Raw genomic sequence first — 20,232 nt, 5'->3', positions numbered from 1 at the left:
TCAGGCATCTGTGTACCTCACAAGACGAGGTGACACCTTTTTAAGGAAGGCTTGCTAAAGGACCCTTCTGCCTGCTGCTGACATTCAGGAATTCTCGCGTGGTGGGTGGGAGGGTTGATTTTCTGTTCTTTTGCCTTTTACCTTTTTGTTATTGTCTAACTGGTCAGCAGCTCTTTAAAAATGGATTCGTATTTAAAACCTTGAATTATTCACATTTACAGAGATATAAATACTGACTCTTGCTGTTTTAGCAGTATTGTCTCCAGTAAATTCCAAGGCACTTATTACTATATGAAAAAACTAAAGGTTAAAATAAAGATTATAAACTAATAGGTACATATCTAACTATCTGCTTGAGAAAGAGGAAGTGAAGGTAACAGCTACAATATGCATATGGCCATCCTTTATTCTCACATTACAGGAAAAAAAAAAAAAAAAAGAAAGAAAGAAAAGAAAACTGGAAGCATGGTATGTTAGAAGCCAACAAGATTATCTCTAAATTAACTAAAATTCACCTACCCCCACACACCCCTTCCTTTTCCGATGAGGTCCTGAGGTATAAACAAGATTATGTCATCTGATCAACATCATTGATTCAGACAGTGAAGAACAGAGCATGGCCAAAAACACAGGGTTTTTCAGTCTCAATCCAGCGTTCCACTTCCAGACAGATTCCACCCACCCTTCCCGTGGCAAACTAATTCCTGTGAGCAAGTTGCTCTCTTAAATAAAGAGCTGGAGGAATAGCAGTAAACGTAGACTGAATCTGAAATAAAAGAACTTTGAAATTTAACAGTAAGTTTTAATAATGAATCCTTAGAAGGAAAGAAGGTGAGTGTGAGAGACATAATAGCCAGGGAAAATCTAAACAGTTCTATAGCTATAGTTAAAGGACCATGTGTAAACAGAACAAATAAAATGCACCCACAGTCTGGGAGGGAAAGGTAATATGCTGGTAAAGTTATTGGCAAGAGCAATTATGTTTTTGATCAAAGATGCGAGCAAAGTGAATTATTCTTTGAAGATCAGTAAACTGAAGGAGGGGTAGTAGAGTCATAGAGTCTAAGATCTAATCTTAATCTTAAACAGGCTTTCAAATGTACACAAGGCAAAACACATTGTAACTGTCAAATACTGGTACTGTGTGATAAATTGACAATGTCTTCATAATAGACTCAAAAAGGCATGAGTCCTGGAATTAAAACCAGAGTGAAGAAAAGAAAAGGAAATAAATAAGAATGAAGTGGATGAGGGAAGAAGAGGGAGCATATTAACGTACTAACCTGTCAACACACTGCTGTACTTTACAGATGATTAGTGATAATCTATTTGTGAATATCATGAGCTGTTCTTTGCATTCTGTTCCTCTGCAGCCCTATAATTAAGAATTGCATGTTATCCCCTTTAATGCAATTTTTCAACTCATCAAGAATAAACAAGAAAGCAAAATTATGTCAGCAATTTTTTACCCTCCTTGAATAAGTTATTACATCCTCTAGGCAGATAGACAAATAGTTTTCTTCATAAACAATAATGATTTAGGAGTCAGAATCTTCTCCATTGTAAGTATTTCTACCATTATATTGGCTTGTTATGCAATCTTGAGAGCTCTGGTTTACATAATATCTACTAAAACTGATTTTTAGATCAATGTCAAAATGGAGATGTTTGGCATTTGATTGTGCAAGCTCTATTTGAAAAATGTGTGATTTCAAAAGATAGGGATATGTTCAGGTTAAAAAGCAAAATATTTTAAACAGTAATTTCCAAAAGATTTAGCTAATGTGCAAATATAACCCAACAGGCCAATAGCCAAGAACAAGTGTCACCTTTTCTATTTAAAGGAAGAATCCACAATCAAAGAAATTATGTTGTTATTATGAAGCATACTCTGAGGTTTTAGTTAAAATGGCACTATACACCACACTATTTTTTTAATTCATGGAAAAAACCCATATTTGTATATATGCTACAATTTTCTGCAAATAGAAAACTTAAAAATTCTCTTCAGAATTTGATGTCAATGTCAGCACATTCAGTATCAACCTCTGAGTTTTCATAATGCTGTTTTCAAGTCAACATAAACAACCCATTCTGAATAACATCAATTCGGCTTGTGCACTTATTCAGATTTCTATTCATTCAATAAAATTTGGAACACAATCTCTCTTTCATGCCAAAAACCTCATTTGCAATAATGAGCAACAGATAAGCAAGAAACGCGTCGTAATTAATGTCAAATTGGTCTTAAATTAGGGCTGTAGCTGTGACTTCAGAAAAGTCTTTTCTGTCCTGTCAACTCTTTTGCTAAGTAGCACTAGAGTATCCAAAGATAAAAACCACACAATTCTGTCTTAAAATGTAAATTTCAAGTCATCTTTAATCAAGACTGATGGGCTGAGGTTATGCTTTCTGACAGTTTTCACAGTATATAAAGTACATCATTTCAGTCCCTGGGGGGCTTACGTTTGATCTCTATTCTAAGATGCTGCATGAATTCAGTCAAACTGGACTGTCACGTGTCTCATTCTGCCATCACTGGTTTATTAAATAAGGAATGCACGTGGAAGTATGGGGATGAAACTAGTCCTTGTTGTTGAATGGCGAAGCCAGTTGGGACTCTCTCTCTCTCTGAGGAGATCCTCGACCACACCTCCATGTCTGAGATTCCTCATAGATGGACTAAGCTGTCTTCACCAGTGCCATGCTGAGCCATATTGGAGCTCAAGACAAAAGGAAAATCAGTAACACAGATCCCTTCTTTAAGTTATTGGGTATTTTTGCATTAATGTCGATTTTTTAACACGATGTTAAAATATTGTATTTTCTAATTACAAAAATTTTAGGTGACCTTTTAATGTTGTGGGCAAGGTGTTTGCCTCACTAGGCTCACCTAGCCCTGGCTCTGCTTCTTCATCCTGTAGATAGTTGAGGAAACAAAGAAGCTGTTTGAGGGAAGTCAGAGGATCTATTCCAGGCTTCTCTGCAAGATAAGCATTGAATCTACCATTCCTGAACTTTTCTAGACTTCCTCCTTCCAAAAGATGATGCTGTGGGAATCTTTTCCCAAAATTTGTCTTAGAAAGCTTAATGCAGACCATCATTTTGCTCATGATACGTTGCACTTTTCCTTTTTTCTCTAGACAATTCAAGAGTAAAGAGTGATTAGGGAAATCGATTACATGAGTCAGTGAATGGATGAATGATAACTTAATCTATCTCTGGAGAAAATGCTTATTTTCCCCAATAGAGTTTTCTATAAGACAACTAAGGAAAAATTTTTTAAAAATCAACTCAGCTGTGGATTTATTTAGAGAAGCAGTGTATGGTCACTGGCAGTTCATTTTGTACCTGATGAACCCAAATGTACTTGCATGAAGACATCTTACACCGAATAACCTGAGGCCAAGTAGAAACCATTCATTCAGTTTTTACTTAATACTTTTTGTTGTTGAACAGCTTATACATAATATTTTCTTTTCTCAAAAGTATAGTTGATTATTAAAAACAACTTTCCAGACCCATCCACGGTGCACACACACACGTGTAGTCCCAGCTATAGGTTGAGGCAGGAAGATCCTTGAGTCTAGGAGTTTGAGGCCACAGTACACTATGATCCTGCCTGCAAATAGTCACTGCACTCTAGCATGAACAACATAGCAAGACACCTCAAAAAGGTAGAAAAATAAAACACTTTTCAGCTGCATTCTAGCCAAATTCAAAAAGTTTATGGTGGGGGAAACCACATCTTAGAAACTAAGAAAACAGTAGCACATACTCCTCAGTGTTGCTTTTTCTTACCGATACCTCAAGTTCCTCACCACCACAGCACTTGATACAAGCCTATGTGATTGTCCCCACCAAGTTCTGTCATGTTTGGTTTAGCACTCTCCTTTGCTACTCCTTCCCCGCTGCTCTTTGTGGGACAGAAACTTCTGTTTATTTCTGCATAGAACAGCACAACTGCAAATGTCTTTAGCAAACATTTATTCAAGGAATGAATGAATGAGTGAATGGGTAAATGAATGATACCCTCATATCTCTGCAGATAGCATCTATTTTCTCCAGCAGAAATATCTGCAAGCCATACGAGAAGAGGTATCCAAAGAGCTTTAAAAATCAAACTCAGTTATGTGCACTGCAGAAAATGTAGCAAATGTATATGTTAATGTTCTCTGTTTCCCTTCTTATGAATCTGTTTCTCTCCCCTTCTCTTTTTCCCTCAAGGGATTCTTTAGGAGGAGCCAGCAGAACAATGCCTCTTATTCCTGCCCAAGGCAGAGAAACTGTTTAATTGACAGAACCAACAGAAACCGTTGCCAACACTGCCGACTGCAGAAGTGTCTTGCCCTGGGAATGTCAAGAGATGGTAAGGCATTACATTCCTGTTTCTTACTTAAGCCCTTTCAAATGGATGCTTTGCTGGAGTCTATTTAAGCTGCTGGAAGAATTCTAGACGAGGGAATTGGGGATAAGAAGAAAAGAAAATCATCGTGCTGGTAGTGCATTAAAAGGAAAAGTAAGAATATACAAAAAGAGAGCATTGCCTATGAAATAAGAAGAAAGCAAAGACTTTACCGTAGCTCATGGAGCAATTTGTGCTAACTGGGTTTAGCAGAAGCCACACAGGCCTAGGTTGAAGGTGACCATCTGTCTAGGTTTGCCTGCAAATGAGGGATTTCCTGGGACATGAGGCTTTCAGAGACAATGCCCGAAAGTCCTAGGCAAACCAGGACCACATCCGAGTATGTTCACTGGGTAGGTCTGACTGGGCTTGCTTACTGTGTGGAGACACTAAGGAATGGCATATGCTTCTATGGGAAGCCTGGAAGTCCTGCTGGCTGCTCATAGCTACCCAGAGGAGGAACTGGACTATCTGAGTCCATAATGAAGTTTCCAAAGACTAGAGCGAAGTCCAAGTCTTGGAAGGGCTGTGTAGGTGATGTCCTCCTCAGAATATGATACCATCTGCGCTCCAACTTCACGCCTACCCACACTGAATTGCTTGGTTTCCCGAGGGAACATCTTAGAGTAATGGAAGAGGACAGATTAACTCAAACAAGATAAACGAAGAATTTCACCTAGCTTTGTTTCCATTTGCAGTCATTCATCCAAAGTAATTCTTTCCCTGTTGACATTGGACACATCACCCCTGTATCATACAGTGAGCGGCCCTGAGTCCTGGGGGCATTTCTGTCTTGTTCCCACTAAAACATCAGGCTCTGCTTAAAAGCACACACCTAAATGTTTATTGAATGAACGATGGAGATCCCTTCTACCTAGAGCCTAAGACATAGACAATGCCCCGACAGCTTCTCTTTTTATGTCAATCACCGTGGATTCTGCGCATCTGGTCGCACTCCCTCTGGTGAAATTCAAGGCTGTATAGATGCACACAAAACAAGAAACTTCCAAGTTTTAAAAAGATGTGAATAATTGGCATGCATTTAGCATAAAGGGATTTCATGAGTGATTACATTCTTTACCTTTTCTCTAATTCCCAATCCATCTAAATTTGTCCTGCACAAAAGTACACCTATAAAATAAATTTGACCAAAAAAAAAAAACACAAAGAATCTGACCTGAAACCCTTCAGTTTATAGGTAGCTTCTAAAGCTACAGAGATGAGGTTTCCAAAATTTTTCTATTAACTGACTTTTTTGTTTTATTTGTTTTACTTGACTCACTAACCACATGTATTTACTCCTAAGATAAATTTATAGCAATGGATACTTCTGTATAATCAAGGCAAACAAATTAAGAGAGAGGATTGAGTAGTTTCGGATACTTACTTGGTATAATTATATGGGGATCTGAGTTGATGATTTTGCACTTCATTTCTACCATATGGTAGTAGGTAACACATTAATTCACAGTGTCCAAAAAGCCCCATTAATAATTTTGCAAAGAGATAAGCCATAGGGTATTTGTTTTTGTTACTTCTTCCTACACTAAAAGGAAGTATCTTTCTGGAAGGGCAAGTCTGTGTCTGTGCTGGTGAACAGAATTATGGGCAAGAGATGAATATATGACCCAAGGCAGATTCAGCAGATTTAGTGACATCGGCCCACAAAATCTAGATGGTCTGAATCCCATAACATAAAAGAAATGTGTCAGGAGGATGGGAGGGTCATTTGACAGAGCCACAATTTATTCTCAATGAGGAAGGAATTCATTGCAGCACATAAACCTCTATGCAAATAAAAGCAATGTAGTGTCTAAGGACACTGAGGATTAAGAATAATGATTCATTTCAGCTTTAGGTCCAGAGACAATCCTGAGGCTGTCTGGGACATCTTCAAAAATGCCTCCTAAGCACATCTTATGTGAAATTTATCATGAGGAGAAATGGTCAGGGGTGTGGGTGGGGTGGGGAATCTGGAGAAGAAAGGGCTCAAGCAGAAGAGAAAACAAATGATTCTCTATAAGAGAAAAAGCTGCCTCTTCACTATAACACGCAGAGAAAGTTTGGTCTGAACCTTGATTAGAACGGGTGCCTCATGCCAAGTAAATTATGCTAATACCAGGGAAGCCGAATAGGTTTTCTCTCCTATTGATAAGTATTGCCTAGTATGTAGTATTGAATGATTCAAAAGCCCTGAAATTATGGTTGATTACCTATGTCTAGTAAGGAGTCAAGAATGAAAGGCAAGGTTATTTCTGAATCAGAAGAATCCCTACCTTCTTCTGATTCAGCAAGCATTTTTAAAGTGCTTTAGAAATTACCAATAGCCAAAGTGAGATGCCCTCATACCCTACTGCTTTCTACAGCCCCCTGCTTCCCTCAGAGATAAAGTGGCATCTTCATTTTGCTATATGCATTTGCTCTCTGTCGATTAGGCTCCAAGAATGTTTATTTCACCATACCTGGCTGTTTACTGTGGCCACTAGGAGACAGCTTAAAATAACTGTTGAAAACACTGGATTTTCATTCTCTCCTGAAATTTCACTGCTATATTGGTATATTAGCTATCGAAAATATATCAGTAGTCATCAAATTTATCAATAATGAATTTGTTCAAATTTAGCTTAAGCAAAGAATCAAAAATCAAATCCACTTGGAATACACATACTTGTGTCTTTATGTGTATAAAAAGGTAAAGGCACGTGTGCATGGGTGTGTGTGTCTGTGTGTGAACTGGTAGCATGCATAAGCCCACTAAATCTTCTCTATCATTTTATTTTTTTTCTTTTTCCTACACCCTTTACAAAGGAATCTTCAGGATAACTGTTTCCAATTGTGCTACTACAAATTGATACTCACTAGAATATGTCCTCCCGAGTGGCATGTCTCTACAAAAAGACAGAAATTGCCCTAAAAGGACAGGTTTCACAGATTAAGCTTCTTCTATCCAGAACTGCATTGCCCAATCCACATGTCACTATATAAATAATTTAAATGTAAATGAATTTAAATTAAATAAAATTTAAAATTCAGTTCTTCAGTCACACTAGCTATATTTCAAGTGTTCATTAGGAGCATGCAGCTTGCAGCTACCATATTGGAAAGCACAGAGAACATTTCAACATCACAGGGAGTTCTGTTGGAGAAAAAGAGGAAGGAGAAGAGAGGGATTTTAAAATAATGAATAGGCTTAGTTAGATTGAATCAGACTTCTAATACAAAGCCTACAGCACTAAAAAAAAGGGTGGCAGAAGAGGCACATCTCTGAAGCTGAAAAGAGTTAAATTAAGACCAGTTTCACTGGTAAGCAGCAAAATGTAAATATAGAGAACTTTACAACCAAAGGTAGTAGATAAAATAATTTTAGAAATTTATAGGAAGTCATAGATGATAGTCAGTTGGGCTCTCTTGAAACCAAAAACACATGTTCATGTGTTATGAAAATAGAAATCTTTGAAGGAGCTATGACTTTATTTTTCAAATATCAAAAACTTCCATTCCGTTTAGAATACCACAATTCAAATAAATATAAAATGATTTCCTATACTTTCACATAAAATTGTTCTTTGCTATTATGGGATCAAAAGGAGGGTTAAGAGCATATCATAAGCAAATACCATCATCGTTGAATATTTATAAAGCACTTGCAATGTATACAAAATTGTGCTGGTTTCTTTAAGAGGTAGCAGTTTAACAAGAGGCTGTCTTTACAGTCAAGTGAATGTCATTAACAGAATAATTCAAGTTTGAGAGGGGCAAACAGTTAAAATATATGGCAGTCTGATTAATATGTAGTGATAAGAAGAATGCTAATATTTGAAATATTAACATGGCCTTTGTTAAAATAGTTCTATGCATTCAACAAATGTATTTACAAATAGTGAACATGAATTATGTTAAGAAAGTCAGTGGGTTTATTTTGGCCATGTACTGTAATTTTTTCCCAAATTTGTCACCACTCTTATTGTAAGAAGGGGCATAAAACTGAAACACTGACTCATCAATGTTTCTGAAATAAATGGAAAATTAATCATAGAATAGTATTAGAGTCATTGTCAGTGAAGTCTTTGATTTAGGATTACACCTGAAATAACTCTAAAATGTAGTAGTTTTAAGTTGCTTCTTTGAAAATATTTCAGTTGCTCAGTGACCTGATAAGTCAATTTTGTAAAAAATGCAGAGCTTTTCTTTGTTGAGTTTTTAGATGTTAACTGTGGCAGAAGTCTTCACAACATACTCTTTTGACATTGTTAGCTTGTGATTATGATGTCTGTAGTTAACAGCAGATTTCTGCGTACATCAGCAGCAGGTCAGTTCTATGGCTCTGCTGATTGTAGATGGCATTGCCTGGTATGACCAAGGAGATTTGGCTCTGCTTCACATATCCCCCAGCAAGTTTATCCTCCAGCAAGATAGCTCAGGCATGTCCTTGTCATGGTGAGGTCCACAATCACACAAGCCTTTTTCAAGTCTCTGCTGTATCACATTTGTCAATATTCCATTGGTCCACAGTAGGTCACATGACCCTGGGCAGGATGCCTGCAAAGAATGAAAGAGCACTGCAAACTGACATGTGGAAGGGCATGGAAAGAAATAGATAAGAGGAATCAGGGTCATTAATGCAATCAGTCCTCCACAAAGTATATTTCACCTAAATATAGAGTAAACAGAAATCTAAAGCAAGGATTAATGGGAAAAGAGTTTAAAAAAAAAAACACACGTTTCTGTATTTATGTTAGAAGAGTTTCTTATTCTGTCTTTAATTCCTATAAATTTCAAACCAATAAAATGCAAAATTACTATACTAAAATAAATCAGAAAGTAGATCTACCCTAGCTAAAACAAAAAATCCTGATCTATAGCAATGGATACAAACCTTGTATTCACTTCCACAACTCTACAACAAAGAGCTATTCTGAACCTACCCAAACACAAAGGGCAGAGGGGCAGCAAATACAGAGCTCTCCTTTCCTGGGGGAGAAGGGGAAGTTCTTTCCGAATCGATATTTATAGTTGTTTATTTTTTCCTATACAAAAGGTGTTTTTCCCCTAGAGAATAATATGTAATAAATTGCTTAGAAAGATGTAATATAAAGATACAGAGGAAGCTTGCCCCACAAGTTACTGTAGAATTCGGTACATAGACAAACCGGAAATGTCACCTCAATTAGTAAGCAAATAAATTTGTCTCTGAGAATCAGAATCTAATAAAGGTAGTGTCTCTACAAACAAAGTTAAATACAATGATCTAAATAATTCAAGACCATATAAAACCAACCACTAAGATGGAAAGGGGAGTTTAGTCTGAATGAGTCAGATTGTTTGTCTTCACACAGAAAAAATTACTAGATAATTTTCACTTCGTTTTCCTACTTAGGCAGCATCAGAAAGCCAGAATGTACGGTTTTTTGTTTGTTTTTTGTTTGTTGTGTTGTGTTGTGTTGTGTTTTGTGTTCTGAGATGGAGTCTCCCTCTGTCGCCCAGGCTGGAGTGCAGTGGCTCAGTCTCGGCTCACTGCAACTTCTTTCGGCTCACTGCAACTTCCGCCTGCCGGGTTCAAAGGATTCTTCTGCCTCAGCCTCCCCAGTAGCCGGGACTACAAGCACATACCACCACACCTGGCTAATTGTGTGTGTGTGTGTGTGTATTTTTAGTAGAGACGGGGTTTCACCATGTTAGCCAGGATGAGCTTGATCTCCTGACCACGTGATCTGCCCGCCTTGGCCTCCCAAAGTGCTGGGATTAGGAGTGTGAGCCACAGCGCCTGGCCCCAGAATGTAGGTTTTTAAGAAGGATTAAGAAGATACAGAAAGAGTTTGGCTTCTTCAAGCCCAGCCCTCACATCCACAATCCAGCAGGCAAGAAGGAGGAAAACATGCCCCAATACCCACAAGTGAATGCGACACTTCCATTTACTTCCCGTGAATCAGAACTTAATCACCTACACACCTGCCAGTGAGGGGGATGGGGAAGTACAGTCTCCACTCTGATCAGCCTATGCTCAGATAAATATGGTAGCTCTGTACCCAATGGAAAAAGAAAATGAATTTTGGAAGAATATTGGAGGAGAAGGGTGAATGGCAGGTCTTTCAGACTGTGGGACTCTCTTCTGTGTTCCCTTTGTGCTAGATAGTTCTTAAGCACTTCACCATTTAGATATTCTCAGAAGAGCATCAACCCTCCTGATTGAATCCAGGAACTGAGCCTTTTTCTAAACTCCATTTCCATCTTTCTCCATTCTCTGAGCTCCTAATACCAAGAGGTGGTGGGCATACCACCACAAAAGAACAGAAAACAGAAACTCAGACAGGAGCCTCCAAGTTTGCCATAGCCCCCACTATTAACATGAGCTGAACAATGCTAGATAATTCAGAGAAGGTAGTCCTGTGACTCAGGATGTTCACATCCTAAAAAGGCAGTTGACAATCTGTGAGGAGAAATGTCAATATTCACAACAGTTCAGGAGGTTAAGTATCCGAAGAAACAACACATTGAAATGAAAGCACCTTGATATTACTCTGTGACTACTTGCAGCACTTCTTCCTTCTTTTTCCTCAGACTGCCTGAGAATATTGCCAGAAGAGATAGGAAAAATAAAACTTGGGAGTGGTAAGCAAGTGAAGAAAAGATAGTTACTGTTTTGATCACTTGCTGGGCATCGGATGCCCTAAATTGCTATTTTCCAAAGATTCTTATCATTTTATCCCAAAAGCCAACTGAAGGCAAATGATGCCGTCACTTAAAATTATGTTTATCACCCAGCCCCATGCCTTTGGTCTTACCCAACACACTATTTAGAAAATCGACCTGACCGGGTGCAGTGGCTCACATCTGTAATCCCAGCACTTTGGGAGGCCGAAATAGGAGGCTTGCTTGAGGCCAGGAGTTCAAAATCAGCCTGGGCAATGTAGTAAGGCCCCATCTCTACAAAAATTAAAAAAAAAAAATAGCTGGACCTGGTGGCATGCACCTGTAGTCCTAGCTACTCAGGAGGCTGAGGCAGGAGGATTGCTTGAGCCCAGGAGCCTGAGGTTTCAGTGAGCTATGATCATGCCATTGCACTCCAGCCTGGACAACAGAGCAAGACCCTGTCTCTTAAAGAAAATTATTGTAAAAAGTAAAAAGAAATTTAAGAAAGAAAACAGAAAATAGATTTGAAAGTGAAATACTAGGGTCCAATCTAGCGACCTAGTAATCCTAATGAATAAAAGTTAGTTGGTTAACATTTTAATAGTGGGTTCTATTGCTAATTTGGTATTTGGTTTTTTTGGTCTTCGGTATTTTGGTTTTTTGTGATTTTTTTTTCACAGGTAAGAAAAAAAAGAGGAAAACATGCTTTCTAACTTCATGGCAATGAGAAATACGTAATAAGTTTTTCTATTTCTTCCTGGCTTAGATTTATTTCTCACTGTGGGCGTAAACCAAGACAGGAACCCTCTGAATACAACCTTTCCCCAGATGTGGAGTGGAAATGAATGGGTTCTTAAGTGATGGTGCTAGACATGTGTGCATCTGATGTTGAAGGCACAACCATCCCATGACCCATTGTACCTGAGGTGGTTAACACGAATGATAACCACAAGTGCTGTTTTCTGCTTTTCTCTCCAACCCAGCTGTGAAGTTTGGGAGGATGTCCAAGAAGCAAAGGGACAGCCTCTATGCTGAGGTGCAGAAGCACCAGCAGCGGCTGCAAGAACAGCGGCAGCAGCAGAGTGGGGAGGCAGAAGCCCTTGCCAGGGTGTACAGCAGCAGCATTAGCAACGGCCTGAGCAACCTGAACAACGAGACCAGCGGCACTTATGCCAACGGGCACGTCATTGACCTGCCCAAGTCTGAGGGTTATTACAATGTCGATTCCGGTCAACCGTCCCCTGATCAGTCAGGACTTGACATGACTGGAATCAAACAGATAAAGCAAGAACCTATCTACGACCTCACATCGGTACCCAACTTGTTTACCTATAGCTCTTTCAACAATGGGCAGTTAGCACCAGGGATAACCATGACTGAAATCGGTAAGTGGAAGTCTCCTCCCAGTGGCTTTTTCTGAGATTCTGCTTTGAATTTACCTTGGTCCTATTTAATATGGTCATTTTCTTAGATTTAAATTGAATTACTTGGATTCACAGCTTCTACTGAGAAAACAAATTTATTTTAAAATATATTCTAATAAATGTCATTTTTCCCCACCCCATAAAAGTTTATTTCAAGCAAAGGAAGAAAGAAGAAATTATAAATAGAAAGATGCTATCTGTAAAGAACAGATGCTATCTGTTGAATTTGGGTTCTCACTGAAGGAAAAATGTTATTGGTATAAACAGGGAAATTTCGGCATGTATTCAAAGTTGATGCTATTCAAAGTGAAATTGCTGAAGGATATAGAAACAGTGTGGAATAACCAAACGAACAGGGGCCCAACTCTTCCTCTAAGATAAATGGGGACAAACTTTAAGCAAACAGTATCTCAGCTTCCTTCTTGGTGAAGTCAGGGCGATAGACCAGAAGACCGCCAAGGCTCTTGTAAATCTGAATTCAAGAATTCCATATGGGATTCTGAATTACAGCAATGAAAAGAGTGTAGTCTGGAATGTTACGGAACACGAGAGTAACAAATAAGCTAGTCACAGGCATGATTGCATCAGAAAGCTGATCCTCTTTCCTCCGATTCCTAAGGAGCGATCTTCAAGAGTGCCCTGTCTTAGTCAAGCTCTCTTCTGACCCGCTGCAACTTTGTTTTACTCCATCAAACGCAGGAGTCTATTAAATGTTTAACCAGTTAATCTCATCAACTAACTGCCATAAAAATATCGAAGTAGGTTTATTTAACACATTACTCTCCTGGGTAACAGGGTGGCATGTTAACAGTAGCCTAGAAGAGCTAAGCAAACAGTGGCGATGTGATCCCAGGCTTCACTGCAATATTTAGTGTACTGGAGAAAGCAGGTTACAGCTCAGGAACCTTCGAAGGCTCTTGACATGTTACCCAAAGAGGTGGCGGAGCAGAGCGATTAAGAATTGTGCTACCTGAGTTTAAATCCTGGCTCTTTGGCTTATTATTTAAGCTGGAGCAAGTTTCTCAATCCCAGTTCCTTCATCTTTACAAGGGGGAAAGCACAGGTTCGTAGCTCACAGGGACATTGTAAAGCTTAAACGAGTTAATACATGTAAAACACAGCAATGTTTGGCACTCAGGAAGTGCTAAATAACTCTTAGCTATTACTGTTTTATGCTGCATGCTCAGTCACCTTCTCTGTCTAACCTGCAAATAGGAGCCTAAAGCCTACAAGTGTTTTAAATTAAGCTGCTGTGAACACATCATGAAATACATGGCCATATTCTTGGCTACTTGTACCATCTGGTTGAGGAAGAAGCGATGGTACACAGTTATAAACCTGAAGTGTTGTTTCTCCCTTTTAGCAATTCAGCAGGTGACAGTGAGTAACATTGTTGACAAAGCACCTGTAATGACTTTCACAGCTGAGAGACATACAAAAAAAAAATCGGGGCTGGGCGCGGTGGCTCAAGCATGTAATCCCAGCACTTTGGGAGGCCAAGACGGGCGGATCACGAGGTCAGGAGATCGAGACCATCCTGGCTAACACGGTGAAACCCCCGTCTCTACTAAAAATACAAAAAACTAGCTGGGTGAGGTGGCGGGCGCCTGTAGTCCCAGCTACTTGGGAGGCTGAGGCAGGAGAATGGCGTCAACCCGGGAGGCGGAGCTTGCAGTGAGCTGAGATCCGGCCACTGCACTCCAGCCTGGGCCACAGAGCGAGACTCCGTCTCAAAAAAAAAAAAAAAAAAAAATCAACTATAATAACAAAAATAGTCAATTATTACTGTCATCCTTAACCTTGTTTCTCCTATATCATGGGCCCTTCACACATTTATTTTTCATGAACATCTTAAAAGATAAATTAAAAGAATATTTCTGTTATACAGATGCTGAAACCAAGGCTTAGAGATGTCTCATAATTTCCCAGAGTCCTATAGTTACTAAATGACAGAGCCAGGGTTCACCTCAGACAGTCTGATTCCAGAGTCCCTCCACTCCTCTGTTAACCTGCTACCTTCCATGGGTCTCAATTCATAAACTGCATTGTCAACTAATAGGGATGGTCATTTAAAACAGTCATTCGATCTTTTCAAGAGGGAAAAGGCACCTTCCTTTGCATTTATACTACTTAATATCTAAGTTCCTGAGTCTACTATTAATTTGGGAGACATGTTTGAATCCTTATAAAACAAAAACTCGCAACAGTGGAGCAATCTTCTGCCCTGTATTCAAAAGGGGAGTCTTCTAAGAATTCATAAATCATAATTTTTTTATGATTTAGCAACCACAGGAAATATTATGGAAAGAGAACTACAGCCAAACCATCAGGTCTGGGTTACCCTGAACAAGTCATTTTTCCCCTCTGACCCTGAGTCTATCCTGTGAACTGATAGAACCAGACTAGAGAATCTCAAAATTTATCCAGATATTCTGCACAGACACTGACATGCAAAATAAACTCACATATATTTTTCTCAATTGTTTCAACCTCTAGTCTTTAGATATCTTTAAATATGTTTCAAATATTGGAGGATTTTTTCATCAGACATTTAGGGATCCAAATGTACCGTCCTGCCAGTGCTCTCAAATTTAGCAGACCCCTAAGCCTAAATATTGGCTTGGTTCACATTTCGTTAAAACAGCAATGCCACCTAGTGGGCACAAACACATTCTATGAGTGTTGAATCTAGGTACCTATGAAGAGCCACAATAGTGTCTTTCCTGTCTTTCCTGCACCATCCAAAACATTGACATTCATTTCACTAAAATATTAAATCCTTGACAGTATCACGGGGCAGGAAGGCATCTGTGGTATAGTGTGGTGGCTAAGAACTCTGCTTCTGGAGTCAAAGTGCCTTTGTTCAAAACTCAATTGTGCCTTTTCCCTTAAACAATTCACTTAACCTCTCTGAGTCTCAGTTGTCAACTTAGGGCAGTAACAGTCTTTATCTGTGTGTGTGGATTAAATGAGTTAATATTTATGAGTTCTTCGTACAATACCTATCATGTGTAAGCACCATTATTATTAATAATATAACTGATATTTTAATTGACTACTACTTAATATCACTGGTTATTGCAAATATAATTACCTTTGATCGAGCACCTACACTGTGATGAGCAATGTCCTATTTTAATCCTCATAACAATCCCATTATGCCTGTTATGTAAGTATTTGTGTATTTATTTTACTGATGGAAAAATCGAGGCTTAGAAGTTATATAACTTGTAAAAAACAAAGAACACATACGAGCCCATAACTGAGTAACATCAAAACTCATTCTTCTAACCATTATACTGTATTTCCTCCCACCAATGGCAGCTCCTCCCAAGCTGACTGCTATTCTCACAGCAAAACAGGTTTGGTGTTTGCTGCCTACCTGACCTCCTTCTAGGCGCTGCAAACTGGAGCTTTCAGAGTATGCACGCTGTCATTTTGACTTGATTTGATTAATGGGCATCTAAACCAATCTGGTTGGTGGCAACTTGCCATAGAAAAAAACCCTATGCATATAAAACTGAAAATCGGATTTTGCCACATCCCAACTGGGTGAATTTGAGATTATGTCACACCAAAAAAAAATTTAACATCATCGTTGGCTACCGGAAGTCCTGATCTGCTTCCTCTGGATTCTAAGAGAATAATGAAATGTGTGCAACTAGGTCATTATGCTTCTGATATGGGGTCATCTTAAAAGCAGATCGCTTTTGAAAACCAGTTTTTAGGTCAGTCCATATAGAATAGATATCAAGAGTTTAAAATGTTTGATAAAAACACGCATGTAAAAACCATAACACAACTGTATAAGCAACTGCATGCAGATCCCAAAAAGTCAAGTTTTGAATATTAGCAGAGTCAGGAATATTCTCCCGAAAACCAAACTTGTCTTACTGAAAGTTCACCAACGAAACTACAAAATTCCTAGGTTAAGGCCCCTCATGATAATGTTTGATATATGGAGAAAAATGTAGAAAATCCTTTCACGCATTTTAGTGATTTTGAGGCTCACACCAATTCCTTCAGGTGTGCAGTGAAGAAACCATTTCATTGTACAGATGAAGAAATTGAGAGTCTGAAACAGTGAGTGATGTTCCTAGGATACAGAGTTAGTTACGTGATAAAACTTGAATTCTAAGGTTAATGTTAAGTCACTGTCCTAGACTGCCGGGCATTTCTTCAAATACCTGTTTTTACAATGTGCCATACACTCAGGAAGAGCAGAACAAGGTTTCTGCCCTCACCATCTAGGAGATACCATGAAAATGAACAGTCATGGCAATTCACCACATCCTATAGAATACGTTCTGGGCAGGATGCTACCACATTCTTCTGGAGGTGAGGGAGATGGCAGGTATTGATCAACCTGAGCCACATCTCTTATCAGGAATGTTTTATTCCCCTACTTTTGAGGGGAATAAAATGTGGATAAGCAAACAGAAAACCATGAAACATTTCAGGAGTTACATTCTTGGGTTTTTCTAAAACTGTAGGAAAAATAAGCCATGAAATAAAAGAATGGCAACAAGTAAGCTGAAAATTAATATTTAGACAGCAATATTAACTGGGTTTAGCTGGAATTTTACTTCAAGCTGGCATGATGGATGTGTTATATCTTTAGGGATAAAATTTTGCAGTGGTTGGTGGCAAGGAGAGGAAGCTAGCTAAAAGATGCTCCGTAAACATGCAGAAAAGGAAAGTAGAACATCTTGTCTTTGCTCCACCACTAACGAGCTCAGATGAGTTGGGGAACTCTGCAGGACTAATACTCTTAATGAAAGCTTATTTAAGCTGGAAGTGATTGACAATGTATCTACAAGATCCCAGATAACAAGACAATTCAAACAGCCAAACAACATGCTTTTTTATATGTAAAAAATCCATCAAATTAGCTACAATGCTAAGGGTATACATTGCCTTTTACAAACATTACCTTGGTTTGCTCTTCTATTCAGTAATTTTCTCTCCAGATAAAGACAATGAAATGTGAATTAATTGATCTCTTCTTGTAGTCTTTAACATAGACTTATTTTCATATTGCTTTTGTGTTCTATTTATAGAACCTGAAATGTTAAGCATCATAAATAAATATAAATCTCTTTTTTAAAAATTCACCTATTACAGAAACTGAGTACTAATAGTTAAAGGAGATTACAAAGAGGTATTGGCCTGAAAGCAATCTAGTCCCTGTAATGTACTACCTCATTCTAGTAAGGCTACATAAAAATACAGAAGATTTTACTAGTAGTGTTTTATTTTGCAGAATTCTATTAAAAGTGGTGGTGTTTCAATTGTGGCTTATCAAGAACCCCAAGAAGATGCTTTGGTCTTAAAGCAGCACCTTTAATGGCATATGCTTTTAAGGATAAATATCTTATACTGTTTAAATCTATTATGCACATCTAACTACCCATGAAGAAATGGTGCAGAGAATAGAACTTAACTCTTGCTATATATTTCCTGTGTCCTGTGATAGAACCTGTATCAAATACAGGTGGGCATTCCATTTAGAAGTAACTGTCCAATACATCATTAAAACAGATAGAAGTAGACCAAACTAGCAAGAAAAATTATTTGAACAATATGGGGACAGGAAAATTCAGTGTTTAGCTCTTTCTTCCTTGCCTTGAGAGGAGACATCTTGTGAACTTTCATTATCATCTAACCCCTCTCTCACCCCCACCCCAACCACACACCCTTTGCAGGCAATTTAGGGAAAGTACATTGAGACTAGAGGTCCTAACTCTGCATACTAGCCACGTGAATGTATTCAAAATTAGTCCAGCTGTCTGAGATTCTGTCTCACCATCTGAAATATAAGACAATTGGACCAAATGACTTTTAAAGACTACGGTTCTCTCACCTTCCAGAGAGCTTTGGTCATGTGCATTAATATTCCCCCCTTGTTATAGCCACGGACACAGACAAGAATAGGGTAGAAGAGAGGAGAGTACTGGGAAGCAACTAAGCAATTCTGAATGATGCTGAATAACTTGTCTATGGCAGTAGCCAGCACACCTCCCTCCTGGAGAGCAGGACAATACTCGGGGCTTTCACTGAGTGAAATGACAAACATGCAGTTAACAACCCACTGCCAAGTCAGAACTGTACACCAGCCTCTTCTCTCCATCCACCCTCCAAAAAAAAAAAGAAATCAGATTAAAATGAACGTCAAAGACAACCAGGAGCAACTCAAGGAAAGGCTTGTAGCCAATCCCAAACCACTCCAAGTTCATGTACAATCCAACTAAAGAGTGAGCTGCTGTACAGATGCAGCTTTCGGGCAAACACACCTATCCTCCCTAGTTCAGTACAACCTGATCACTTCCAAGCTCCTCTTGAAGAAAAAGCAAAAATGTTCATAAAATGAAGATAGGTTCTTTTTTTTTTTTTTTTTTTTTTTTTTTTAAGCCGAGTCTGCCTATCACCCAGGCTGGAGTACAGTGGTGCAATCTCAGCTCACTGCAACCTCCACCTCCCAGGTTCAAGCGATTCTCCTGCCTCAGAATCTCGAGTAGCTGGGATTACAGGCCTGGCTAATTTTTTTATTTTTAGTAGACACAGGGTTTCACCATGTTGACCAGGCTGGTCTCGAACTCCTGACCTCAGGTGATACACCCACCTCAGCCTCTAAAAAGTGCTGATATTACAGCCATGAGCCACCACGCCTGGCAGAAGATATGTTCTTGACTACTAAGGAACCCACCTACCTGGGTGACCTGGATCATTGGAAAGGGGCTTACTTGACTCTTCTGAAATTTTAACACCACCATGTTCTGTGTCAACCCCAGAATATCTCCCAAAGCCTACTTAATTTCAAAATTCTGCTTTCTATCTCAAAAAGGAATTCTTCCAGTTTGGGGCCAGTTTGTCATATTCCTAGAACCCCTATCATGGTTACACCTATAGTATTAACCAGTCTATGGCCAGGAATTTTTGTAGAGGATACCTGGAACCACGGACTCTACAGTTAATCCCTAGGGTTATTTGAATGCATATCTTTCTTTTTCTTTTCTTTTTTTTTTTTTTTGAGACGGAGTCTCGCTCTGTGGACCAGGCTGGAGTGCAGTGGCCGAATCTCAGCTCACTGCAAGCTCCGCCTCCCGGGTTTACGCCATTCTCCTCCCTCAGCCTCCCGACTAGCTGGGACTACAGGCACCCACCACCTCGCCCGGCTAGTTTTTTGTATTTTTTTAGTAGAGACGGGGTTTCACCGTGTTAGCCAGGATGGTCTCGATCTCCTGACCTCGTGATCCGCCCATCTTGGCCTCCCAAAGTGCTGGGATTACAGGCTTGAGCCACCGCGCCCGGCCCTGAATGCATATCTTTCTAGATATCCTCTCATAACCCTGCAGTGATGGTCTACAATCACCTAATAACATGTGCAGTGCTTCCCCACAACTGCAATAAATGGTAGAATGTATACAAAGCACTTTGTAACCAGCCAGTTTCCAAACAAATATAAATATGATTTACGTCACAAACAACACACACATTTATGCTCAATTCAAGTACTCATGGACCTACATATCTACTTACAGTACATGTGTGCATATCAGTCACTACATGCTTGTGCCTCTGTTAATACAGTTTTCTCAATGTGCTAGCAATTCACTAGATTACATTAATCTTCTAAAGCACCTTTTTTATTTTGAGTTGAAATTGTGCAAAATTTATCTTCCTCAGTGTATTTCTCCTGGAGATAACTAGTTTGGGATCACATTTTGTCTTAGAATTCAGAACCTCGAAAGAAGATTCTAGAATCTTCTTTCA

The 20,232-nt window shown here is 39.0% G+C and overlaps 1 protein-coding gene across 2 annotated transcripts in view; it reads left to right on the top strand.

Annotated features, from left to right (window-relative positions):
• The window catches only part of RORB (RAR related orphan receptor B), a 195,841-nt gene that overhangs the window by 134,257 nt on the left and 41,352 nt on the right, over positions 1 to 20,232 (top strand). For both annotated transcript variants that reach the window (XM_010388733.2, XM_030919730.1), the window contains exons 3-4: positions 4,228 to 4,369; positions 12,019 to 12,420. In XM_010388733.2, the coding sequence (XP_010387035.2) occupies positions 4,228 to 4,369; positions 12,019 to 12,420 (544 nt within the window). The remainder of the gene's footprint in view (positions 1 to 4,227; positions 4,370 to 12,018; positions 12,421 to 20,232) is intronic.

This window comes from Rhinopithecus roxellana, chromosome 16 (assembly GCF_007565055.1).
Source record: "Rhinopithecus roxellana isolate Shanxi Qingling chromosome 16, ASM756505v1, whole genome shotgun sequence".
NCBI lineage: Eukaryota > Metazoa > Chordata > Mammalia > Primates > Cercopithecidae > Rhinopithecus > Rhinopithecus roxellana.
Note: the sequence above shows the minus strand (reverse complement) of the source record. Positions and strands in the feature narration are given on the sequence as shown.